This window comes from Lonchura striata, chromosome 17, assembly GCF_046129695.1.
Source record: "Lonchura striata isolate bLonStr1 chromosome 17, bLonStr1.mat, whole genome shotgun sequence".
NCBI classification, from domain to species: domain Eukaryota; kingdom Metazoa; phylum Chordata; class Aves; order Passeriformes; family Estrildidae; genus Lonchura; species Lonchura striata.
Window position 1 is genome coordinate 14676653 of NC_134619.1, and position 12412 is coordinate 14689064.

General features: G+C 37.8%; 1 protein-coding gene across 8 annotated transcripts in view; it reads right to left on the bottom strand.

The window, feature by feature from the left end:
- The window catches only part of PHF20 (PHD finger protein 20), a 68833-nt gene that overhangs the window by 28790 nt on the left and 27631 nt on the right, over positions 1-12412 (bottom strand). For 7 of the 8 annotated variants that reach the window (XM_021536648.3, XM_021536647.3, XM_021536652.3 and 4 more), the window contains 4 exons: positions 12041-12148; positions 10822-10998; positions 9882-10055; positions 2558-2836 (listed from right to left, as the gene is read on the bottom strand). In XM_021536648.3, coding sequence (XP_021392323.1) covers positions 2558-2836; positions 9882-10055; positions 10822-10998; positions 12041-12148 — 738 coding nt within the window. The remainder of the gene's footprint in view (positions 1-2557; positions 2837-9881; positions 10056-10821; positions 10999-12040; positions 12149-12412) is intronic. The other variant, XM_021536655.3, reaches the window with a different exon arrangement.

The following is a 12412-nucleotide window of genomic DNA, read 5'->3' on the forward strand; positions in this document are numbered from 1 at the left end:
TGTGTTAAAATTTTAAGCACTGCAAAGAAAAGGTTTTGCTACAGCTCTGGATATTGCACATTTTTCTACAACTTTAGAAGCAGTATTTTCACTTGAAATCACCAGACAACCCCCATGATTTATTTTCTGTGTAGCTGAAAGAGTAAGGAGTTCCAGGAGTCTAGAATAAAACTTGTGAGATAAGTGTGACAAAGCTCCTAAAGCAAGAGCATCTTCAAGTTTATGGAATAGCAAAATCATAATTGCTGCAAGTTTTATCTGTTAGAAATTGTCACCTTTTCTTAAGCACTAAAATCTACCTAATAATAGTGAAATACAAGAAAAGGACATTTGTATCAAAAGGTAAAATTATTTAAATATATTCTTTTCAAACAGGAGAATTTTTTCTCACAAAAGGATCTTAAAGATGAAAAGTATACCCACCGAGTACCAGACTGAATTATGGATTCAAAAGCTTTCACTCTAAGCAGTACCTCCTGAAAAGCCTTTTGAAAAGGTGGCATAAGTGCTCAGTAGACAGAAAGTCTTGCCTAGAAGATGGGCTTTCTATACATGCCATTAAGACAGAAGAACAGAACTTCAAATACAACTTCAAAGTAAGAGCTCATGAATGTCATTAAGTCTGCTTTCAACTGTGTAGCACCACCATACAAAAATTAGGGACATTAAGAATACACTGAGTTAGAAAACAATAGCACCTAATATCAGACATATAACTAATACATAATGACATTGTTTTTCCTTATCAAGAAAAAATGTACTATAGCTCCACCAACAGCAGGGTTCAACTGTGAAGATGACATGAGAACTTTACAGCCCTCCCTTCACCTTGATGCAATGTTCAGCAGCTGTGAGCACACCCCAGGCACTCTGTGCAGAGAGCTGCTACGGAATACACCATGGAAACAATCCAGGTAAGAAATATCCTTCCACAAATGGGGAATTAGAGGGGTGGAGGCTTAAAATAAGCAAATACAGTTACATCTCAGCTCCACAAGGAATTACCTGCCAGTGATGATGGTGCATCTGACTGCATGCACTTGGATGCAAGCATAAATGGAAGGGACAAGATCTTGAGTCACTAGGCAGTGCATGCAAGACAATCGTGACAAAACAACTTCTCAAATAAAAAAAAAAATTACACAGTTCAAAAGAGCCAAACAGAAGTCTGGTTATTGAAAAGTCCATGACATGCACAAAGCCTCCTTCAATCAACTTGCAGCTGTCAGCAGCCATTCTTCACACCATGCCTATCTCAGGTACATTCCTCCAGGCAATACTTGGGTTCAATTAAGCTGCATGCAAAGTAAAATATACATGCAAATCATTACATCCTAATGCATCTAAAGAGAACTCTTTTCCTACCTAATCCAAGCTTATGCCTTTGCATTATTTAAAGATACAGAAATATTCGGGGTATACATGTAGTTACAGCACCTGAAGTCACACTTATCTTGTTAGGAACAAGGAGTAGCACCTCAAATGAAAACTCATTTTCTGGACTCTCTTAAGAAAAGCAGCCACGAAGCAATGTAAGGTAGGATATATCCTGCTGTAGTGAGCTGGAACTCTGTGAGCAAGTTGGAATACTTTGTAATTCTTAAGTAACATTATTAATGAAAGATCAACAGCAAAGACAAAAGACGTCAGGAAATTCAGCAAGGAGAAAGGTGGATTTTATAAAAAAGGCTCAATGAAAAGACAGAAGACATGACTAGTTTTATGGACTTGCAGTACACAGAGACATCAGTCCATGGGCACCAAGTCTGGACAGGTTATCAACAACTACTGCAGTTCACACTAGACCTAGACTGCCACTCTGATGTCATGACAGGCAGAGACTGCTTCAGAGAATGAGGGTGAAGTAGAAGTGAACGTGATTTTGCAAATTGCAAAGCAGTTAAAACTTACTCCTTTTTTTGGCTAACCAATAAGTTTTAATCCCCTTCCACTGACCATCTGTTGTGTGAAGATCTTTTTCAAGCACAGCTGAAGCAACTGCATTTGTTAAATACTAGGATTTTTCATTACATAGAAGAGTAAATACTGCAGAAACTGGTACTGGATTTCCAGACAGGTATGTGTTTGAAGGCAGTAAAGTACAGATAAGTAAAGTCAAAATCTAAAGATAAAGAAGGAATAGGAGAGAACTAGAGGTATCCAAACTGATCCCTAACACAGAAAAAGACAGAGGTCTCCACCAATATTATTTGTAAGCCAGGAGAAAAATAAAAACCAAGTCAGAAACTCAGGGAACTGGGGTTTTTAAAAGTGAACAGATGTTTAATACACAAGTGGGCTGCTACAGAAAAATACGAGAAGCTGCACAGTGGGATCTTTACCAGAAAATGATCTTGAATTCTAGAAGAAGAAACATTTTCATACCTTTCTACAATATGATGTACATATGTATTATGCTTCTTCTCCACACAGAAACATGCTAAGACACAGCCCTGAAAGAGACTCCTTCAGCCCAAAAGAAAATTGAATTCTGGTATTTTCTGTCTGTCCTGCCTGCTGCTGTTTAAAAAAAGAAAGAGATGAACAACATACTTACACAGTGAACCAGCTGTGGTCCGTCCTCTTTTTGACCTTTCTTGATTAGCTTTTTCAGAAGCCAAAGAAGCTCTGGTTTGAATATTTCTTTTTACAGGGTTCTGCTGTGATTCTGAAGCCTTCTCCACTCCATGAAAGTATTTCATGTGATAATGCAATAACTTGGATTTGCGGAAGGATTTTGAACAGTCCAAGAACTTGCATCTAAACTTGTGATCTTGGTCAACAGTTGCAGCTTTTTTTGATGCAAGAAAATCTGTTCTCCTACAAGGTTTTGTTACTGTAAGAACAAAACAGATAAATTGCCCCATGCATATGCTATATTTACCAAATGGTTTCCTAAACTTAAACTGCAAAAAGAAGCATGCATTCACACATATTAGCTATGAAATGCTAGAAATAAAATGTAATGCCTTATCTGCCTTTAAGATTAGTAACTTTAAAGGGAAAAGTCTACCCTACACTGCTCATAAAAACTGGTTGTCATGATGCCACTGCTTTTTATGAGTAAGTTAAAATATTTTGCTTCCCCAAGTCCTTGCCCAAACAGCTGATATCACTGTTTGGTGCTCCTAAAGATGAAAGACTGAATCACACAGAGATTACATCCCTAAATCCAAACACTAAAGGTTATTTGTTTGCAACTATTCACATCTTTGGTGAAAGCAAGAAAACAGTTTTGCTTCTCTGTTTACAATTATTTTTCTACCTGCTTTCTGGGTGTACAGTTCTACCACCAAAGCCTGTTTACTTCCAAAGACAATAAAAACAGTATGTCAGAAAATTTTAAAAGTAAAATTGAAATTTATTTCAATTTTTAAGCAGTAATGAAAAACAAAATTGCTTGCATCTGTTACAAAATGTTCCCTATGAGCTACACTTACTTAGTTTCTCAAAAAAGTAAGGAAAGTCTAAAGAATCAAATGTAAGAACATTTTAAGGCACCTATTCCACAGAGCACTGCTGTGCAACCCAGGGCTGTAGCTATCATGAATTTCAGGAACTTTTATTTATTTTTTTTTTCTAAGAAACATACTAAAGAAATCTTTTCAACTAAATCAGATTACTGTCACAAGTATCTGTACTCAATACAACACATGAGAGGTAAAAATGAAGAAACAGATCTAAATGGATCAACGCAATTATCCACCACTAATACACATAGCATCAAATAATCCCTCTCCAGCTAGAAGACAGCTAGAAGAGATATTATAAAAACAAAACAAAACAAAACAAAACAAAAAAAAAAAAAAAAAAAACAAAAAAAAAAAAAAAACAAAAAAAAAAACCAAGCAAACCCCCAAAACAAACAAACACCTTCCAAATACAATTTTTCAATTTGCTTTGCCAGTATTGAAGTGCTATTTCCATCTTTACAACAGTTTTCGACTTGCAGGATTAAGAACGCAGTGTTTAACTGCAAGACCCAAACCTAGCAACATTGACAAAAACTGAAGGGATGCAGCACATGAATGAAAATTAAGACACTGTATTAGAAGTAGTTGTAAGGAAGAGACCAAAGTACACAGAAACATTATGAACAAGATTTAGATTTTCTCTAAGTGCAGATTTTCTGCTTTGAACAGAAGGAGTGTTAAAGGCAGTGTCAACATGATCCTGGAGTAAAAACACTGCACAGGTAGTTTCCAAGATTTTAGCATGCAGTAACAAAAATGGTGTTACTGAGCAGTACACTTAAAGGTTGTCACAGTGCAGAGAAGCATCTGAGACAGCCATATCTGAGGCACATCCAGACTTTAAGTACCGTGGACAAACAAATCTTTAACACAGAATAAATACAAGTAGTTGCACCCTAATGCATAGGGAAAGATTAAGTCATATGTAACACCAAGCTGGTTAAAAGAAAGAAAATGCAATGAAACTGAAGTACGAAATAGTACAAAGAAAGACACTAGTTTTGGGTGTTTCACAGTGGTAATGACCAGGAGGAAGACACTGTGGCAGAGAGACATTAAGAACATCAATAAAACTGCAGCAAAGCCAGACTCACACTTGCAGAATGATGAAGTTTGCCAATACCAAAATCAAAATATACTGCAGGCCATCAAAAACTGCATTCAGGAAGAATGAAAAAATATTCCAGGAAAGCTCAGTGCAATGGCCTGTGGGTTTGGTGAAAGCAAACACAGAAGGGTTGTCTTGACTGTAAAGGAAAAAAACCAGCATTTGGGACTACAGATGCTGAGAAGTTGCTACTATGTAATAACAAACATGAAGCTGGAAAACAACTGCAGCGGTAGGGAGTAATGGGGTCCAAAAACTTAACAAAAAAACATTACAAAGATGACAAGGGAAACTATTACACCATCACACAACTGTCAGAATGAGGCCCCGCATCCAAGCTCAGAGCACTTCCCCTCCACTGAGCTGGACAGATTCTGGAGAAGATATAGGGAATGGCTTCTAACTGATCGGCTACAGGTCAGAAAAGGACTGCATTAGGTGAAGTTAGAAAAAGGGATAACAAAGACATGGGACAAAGGGAAAGGAAGCAGACAAAAAACTTACTGCAATGTGCAAAAGGAATGCATTCAGAGTAATAAAAATACAGACAATCCCAAAAATTGAAAAAAAGCTTCAGTCATTCCCATCACTACATTTTCCTTCTTTACAAGTAGCACAACAGAACTCCCTTTCACCCAGGCACAGTAGGAAACTGACAACCAACTCTGCCACGCAGGGGAGCCTCTGGAGAGCCCTTGCTCTGTACACTAAAAATTACATCCTACACCAACACCTAAAGGGGCAGCTACCATCCTTACACACAGAATTTTTGCTCACAACATATGACACTAAAATTGGTTTTTAGAAAAACAAGTTTGGTGTATTGTCTTCAGATTTTCAGGCCCTTCACTTTGCAGAGGAGCTTGGTGGGTATTTTCTGTGAGTACAGAGGAAAATAAATGGTAAATATGACACTTGCTATTTCTCCCATGATTACAATCAAAATTCAAACTCCTCATCTGCTTTTCAGTCAGCCACTACAACATTAAGCACAGACACTCATGATCAAACATCAGTGTGTCCTTTAAGTTTCACTACAGAGAAAAACATTCCTTCAGTGCTCTCATCAGCAACCCTTCCCACTTTCCACTGGGTTGAATTATCCAAGGGTCAAGCTTTGACCATGTTCAGCAGTAAGTTCACTGTAAAATACACAGTGTGAAGCTTCCAAATCCACCAGAGGTGTTTTTACACTATCATCAGTTCTCTCTTTGACATAATTCCTGCTGGGACAGGAATATTTGGCAGCAGCATGGTACCTTGAAGGTCGGCCATCCTGTGGCATCTCCTGCAACACCCTGGTAAACAATCCAAGAAGCCAGCAGTGCACAGAACTATTCCCATTTTCCCCTATTTAAAGATGGCTTTACTGCAGTTTTGAGCCATTAGAATTCCACACACCAATTGCTGGATAAAAAATGAGGAGACCTTCACTTTCTATTTCCTGATCTCCAAAGAAATACTAAGTAAACATCAAATTATTTCTTCACTTGCTGTTAAATCAAACACATTGAAATTCTCTAAAACTCATGTTCTCTGGCACATTATCTTCATGATAGGTCATGGTAACAAACAAGCTTGAGCTGACAGTTTTCACACTGCTTTGGACCATTTCACACCACTGGGCCAGTGTCCTCACTAATTACTTATTTAATTCAACTTATTTCTCCTGAAATCTTGTGTTGTTTTTCCTGAGCTCACCAAGTGTTTCATCATTTCAGCTCTCAAACTACATTTCTTCCTTTATTTTCAAAAACCCTTTCTCTTTCAATATGTCAGTTGTGAAACAAAAACCATCTTGCTTAATTGCTCTTCTCAAGCTGATTTAGGTAAGGACAGCATCCAAGAATTTCCAATGCATCCAAAAACCACAGAAGGAAATGCCTGGTGTAAGAAATACATAACAGCACCAATAATAATCACTGATCATTAAATATTTATAAACTTGTGGGGTTTTGAGCTGTAACATTACTTAGCATTGCAAGAATTATTCAAGATAGTATTTCCTATGGCACTCCACTCACCAGTTTCCCCCTGTGCTGGAAATAAATTGGTACCAAGAAAAGCAGTCTGTACTGGGCAGTAAAGCATAAGCCTTGCAGTGCACCACTCACACCTCAACATATCCTTGGGAAGGGCCAGGTGGGGAGGATGTGAAGGCTTTACCTCCACTTTGACTTGTAACTGAAACACTGCGACCAGATTGTGGTGTCCCACCCTAGGGAGCTTTAAGAGAGCAAGGAAGGATGGACTTATTTACCTACCATATACTGTTAGGCTCAAAAATACAACTTTCACACTACTGTTAAGCAATTAAAGCCTACTGAGGTGAGCTGCAGGAGAAATAGCAGCTCTTTCAAACTGATGAAAAGGTCTTATGCTTCTCCTTAACTGAAACACAAAGCTAACAGAACAAAATCAGAAAAGCAGGTGTAAGTATAAGGCAAACAGAATCCCTGATGCATGTCTATGCAAATAAATAAGTAATTTCAAGAGTGCTAGCAAATACAACCACAAACTTGATAGCAGATGTATGCAAAGCAAAGGCAGCACACCTTTAAATTTAAAGGAATTTTTAAGCGTAAACTTAAACAGCTATGAAATGCTTCTGTTTTAGAATGTATGCAAAGCTTTAATTGGTTGCAAAAATTTGCCAACAGACTGTCACATGTTTTCTGGAAAGATAGCTTGATTTAGCCAAATTCTGATCACCACTTCTGGTCCCTTGTCACTAGAGGTGCCGAAAGCCAGCAGAACAGGATTCTGATCTTTCAATACATGTAATTATTCAGAATTTTGTTGAAATGTTTTAAAAAGGAACTTCATTTTTGACAAGCAATGCTATATTGCCCTTTCAGAACATGTTACATTTTAAAACATCTCAGTCATACGAAGACTCCAGACTGTGCTGTTATAAATGTCTGCAACCACTATTAATTTTGAATCATCTACCAACCAGTGACTAGAAAAACACCCTTTAAAAGGAATGCTAATGTCCTTAAAAATTCCTGATATTCAAATGCTATAAAAATAACGTTCTTCCTATATATCATCCTATATATCATGCAAGATAAAATTCGTACTACCAGAATGTACTACTCAACAATGTCAAAATGACACTAACAAATCGCACTGAGAAACAGGTTTTTTAAAGCATTCTCCCACAAGAAGATAATTAATTCTCACTAAGTGACTAGAACTGAAGTCTACAGACAAATAATAATGGTAATACTGGGTTACAATACTGCCTTTGTTCTACATATGGAAAGCTACCAATGACTAACTTCCACGCTGTACTTTGTGGGAAACTCACATGCAGCAGATACCCTCTTCTCCCATACACACCACCTACTCTTCACCAATGTACTCTGTACACCCCTGCCCAAGCCCCAGATCTCTTTAAAACACGTGGCAGACTAATGAACATAACTGTCTTACACACAGTTATTTCATCTGGAGCCTATCTGCCCCCTTGATAATCATCCATAAATTATTTAATTCAGCTCCCAGTCTCCAACACCAGCTATTTTTAGGACAGCATGCCTGGACTCTGCAACATTTCTACCCCTCCACAGAGCAGAAGACACTGGTGATTTTCAGAGGCATTTTCAGATCTCACCTAGAGGCACCTGGCACTGTCATGATGCTACACACATGAACCACTACCAGGTAAAATACCATGCTCTGCTGTTCCCCCATCAGGCAGCTCATCAGCACTGGGGTGTACCAGTACAATCCCACGACAAAGAGCACAAAGAAGGAAACACAGATCCACTTTTAACTACAAAGGATTTACCTTTGATAGAATATATGGATTTTAAAACCTTTGTCTAGAACTGCTTGTTAGTAACATTTTTAATGTTGGTTGGTATGGAAATGTAGATTTTTGCACTTGGATTTCAGGTGACAGTATTTACTCCCAAGACCCTGCATAGCTTTATCACCAATCCTTAAGAGTGCTCTACAATAAAAACACCTGCTTGCCACATTTGGATTTCCACTGAGATGCATGTCTGATTTCTAATGTTAACTGAAACAACTTTCAATTAAATAAAATCCACATTCAGAAGTATGGATTTTCATGTAAAAAACAGTGTTGTACTTCAGGTCAGAATTCAACATAAGTGAATATTTCCAAATTAATTTTAATTTAGCTTGCTCAAGTCCTGACAGAAGAGCCAGGAACAAGAGTGCACAAATTCTATCAGAGTCTTTGGGCAGGTGCTAGCCAAGCCCCGTTCCCACAGCTTTGCTGCTTGTATCCAATGAAGCAAGCTCAGGCCACATCCCACACATTCCATTAATGTGAATGACACAACACACACAAGTATTACACATTCCACTGGAATTCTCCCGAGTTTAAACCCAAATTACAGATGCTCAGCAATAGCTGAAGGAGACCAACAACAAAAGAGCTTGTATTTCTAAATAGTGTAAATGAAAATGTGTAAATTTTCTTTTACACATCCAACCTAAGTAAGGGAAGAGGTCAGTTACTTCCAGCACTGAGGGTACCCATTAGTGGAAAGGGAGAGGACATGAGAGAACAGTTACACGCAAGTAAGTGAGAGAAGATAAGTACAAACAAGAGGTAAATTTAAAATAACCAGCAAACAACACACAGAGATTACTCCAGCAATGCTGAGAAACCATAAATCTCTAAGTGCTCTGTTACACTTAAACTTGTTTAATAGAGCATAAACTAGGAAATATGTACTTCAAATTTCCCCAGTTAGCTGTAGATCCAAAGATTAAAGTTATGAGAATAATCACAGGATAGCACCATGTTTTGACAGTCTACTATCTGCACAGGAAATTTGAATTTGAAAAGGCAAGGTAAGAACACTCCCCAGCTAAGAGAAAATAGAGTAAATATATGAAGATAGACACTGAAATGTTTGAACTATTTCATAAATTTGCACTAAAGTCTCCAAGTCTAAACATAAGGATATAAAAAGGCAAACAGCAGTAACAGTAATATTACCACATGCAGCACATTAAGGAGAAAAGAACCTGACCTTTTTTATGGTGTTAAGTTCATTTTAATCCAGAATTCCAAGCAGTGAAAACAATAATTTGTTAACTTCATCATCATGCTGAAAATATTACACCCACTCATTTAAAAATTAAAATTTCCACTTTTAAGGTTGCTGTCCAACTCAAAAGCATAAGATTAAAACTGAGTTTTTTACCAAGGCTACATTGCAAAAATGCTCAATTTTAACACTTGCACAAGTACAAAACACCTGGTGTCAACTGCCTTAAGAAATGCATCAACATTAAATATGAAAAATCCAAACCTGTAGCAGCAGAAGGTTCTTGAGTTCTGACAGGAACAGAGGAAGACTCAGTGTCTTCAGCTTTTTCTTGCTGTAAACTGGCATCTGTACTGAGTGCTGTGCTATGCAATGTGTTTCCAGGTGATCCTTGTTCACCCAAACTTTGGTCAGATTCAACAGCAATTTCTAACTGGACTAGAATGAGCAAAAAATTTCCCCTGAGTAAAATGCATACAAAAGCATACTTCAGAACACTGGAGGTGGGGGAGGAGGGGGAATCCTCACCACATTATAATGGAGAAAAATACCCATCCATGCTCTTGACTGCTTGCTCTTGGTCACATAAATTTTTGCAACACAACTTGTAGCACCCCTTTAAATTTACACCAGCTGCTTAGAAACACTCAAGATAGGACGGATCTCAAACCACTACAAGAGCTCCCTCAAAACGGAAAGGCAGTAAAGCACATGGCAGAAAAGTGTTATCTCAACCCTGCTAAGTATAAAAGCAACAACAGGATTAAACTGTAAGAAATGTAAGAGTGGTGTACTAGGGCTGTTACTCCTAGAATCTCAAAGTGTTAAAACTTTGAAATTATCTCATTTCCACAACCAGAACCTGTATTCCCTACAGAAGAAAACCAATCAATCAAAAAACCCCAAACCAAACTATTTCCTTGGATATTTTTAGCCTATGGAGCTCTCCTTTGCTGGAAGAGCTCCCATCACCCAAGGGAAATGCTGACAGAAAAAGGGAATTACTAAAAGAAAGGGAATGAAAAGCCAAAAGCAATCAGGGCAGCAGAGCAATAGAAACTTCCCATGAGTTTTCCCTACACTGCTGATGCAAACAGGTTTTAATGGCAGATATGGAGCCTGCAGGTTAAGCAACTGAAAACAGTTTACAACAACTACCACCACCTCATTACAAAAACCCGGGGTACACTGTGAAGGCACTTACCCTTCTCAGATTCATTTTGGTTATGTACTGCATCTTTCCAAGTCTGAATTTCCGTGGAAGTTGTGACAAGATCTGCATTTAAAATCTCATGGCTAATACTGGATGAGAGTCTTGAAGATCGCCTCCTGATCTGGTCTCTCTCAGCATTATCTGAAGAGTTCTTAAATTTTTCCTGAGCTGGAACAGTTGTATTTAATGGAACTATGCAGTTACAGGAGTACAAACAGATCACAAGCAAACTTTCACGTTCTTTCCTCCCTGGTGACTGCCTTGAAAGTGTGTGTTTTAAGGATTAAGGCTAACACCAAAAGCTAAAACACCTGGAAAATTAGGCCTGTGTAAAAGCTACAAGAAGTTACAAATAAGCATAAAAATACAGCAAAAGCTCTCAACATTTTTCATCCAGTAACAGATTTGATGTATGACTACAGATCAGTATCTTACTAGTTTTCTTACTGCGAAAAAAAATTCCACTGAGTAAAATGCACAAAGAAGCATACTGCAGAGCAGTGGGGTTGTGTTCATTACATTATAGTGGAGTCGGTCTAAACAAGCTGTTCCATGGACATAAATAATATCAAGAGTTAGATGAGACAACTCAGACACACAAAAAGCTGTTACTGAGCAGGATAACCTACACACACTGAAGTTTAAGACTGTGGTATTAAGGAAAGGAAAGAGCTTTCTTTAGATCTCCACCTCCATGGACATGACACTATTAAGAGAATACAATTTTCTTTCCTCATCAGCACACTCAAGTTCTTTAGCCTCCACACAAAGCACACAAAGATAAAGTAGAAGCTATTTAACTGCAGTGGCATAAATATTTACGTAGTATTAAAGTGCCCTTGCTTTTAAAATTCTCCATCTAGTAACTGAAGAGTTTTCTACAGCTCCTAAGGCTTCTATAGCCTTCTATATATTGGAGGCAATATAATCACTGCCACCCATATATCTATGAACTTTTGCATCAAGGCTCACAACTTATGCCTCCTTTATCCAAAACCAACTTCCGAGATTTAGGGAGGAATTCAGATTGATGATGCCACATATGAATGGCAAATTTATGAAAAACAGCTGCTTTATTTCAGTCAATGCATCTATCACAGTTCAAGATTAATACCACAGCCATTTTATTCCACCCCACCCATTAAGCTTGAAGAACTTTTATATTTATACAAACACACATAGTGTGAGAACTGAATATCAAAAAACTCACACAATGTTTTTTCAATCCTGGGACGCTTCAGTGGAACATCACCTCCTTTAGGTATTTTCCGACGTCTTAACTCCAAAGTAATGGGCTGCAGCGTCTGAGAACTTGGCTCTACATATTTAGGTAACAGAAGAAAAATCTATTGAATACAAAGCTGTGAAACACTTTAACACAAATTCCCAAGCCTCACAATCTAAAATACTGGACTTGCATAAATACAGCTTCATCCAGCCTTCTAAAACCCATATAGTAGTATTTAATCCTACTACAGGTATGCTTTATATTACATGATGTTTAGTTGCCTAAAACCAATCTCTGGCCAAACCACCAAGGCTCCAAACTTCAGTATGTTCTTGGCTGTCCTGAACAAAGATT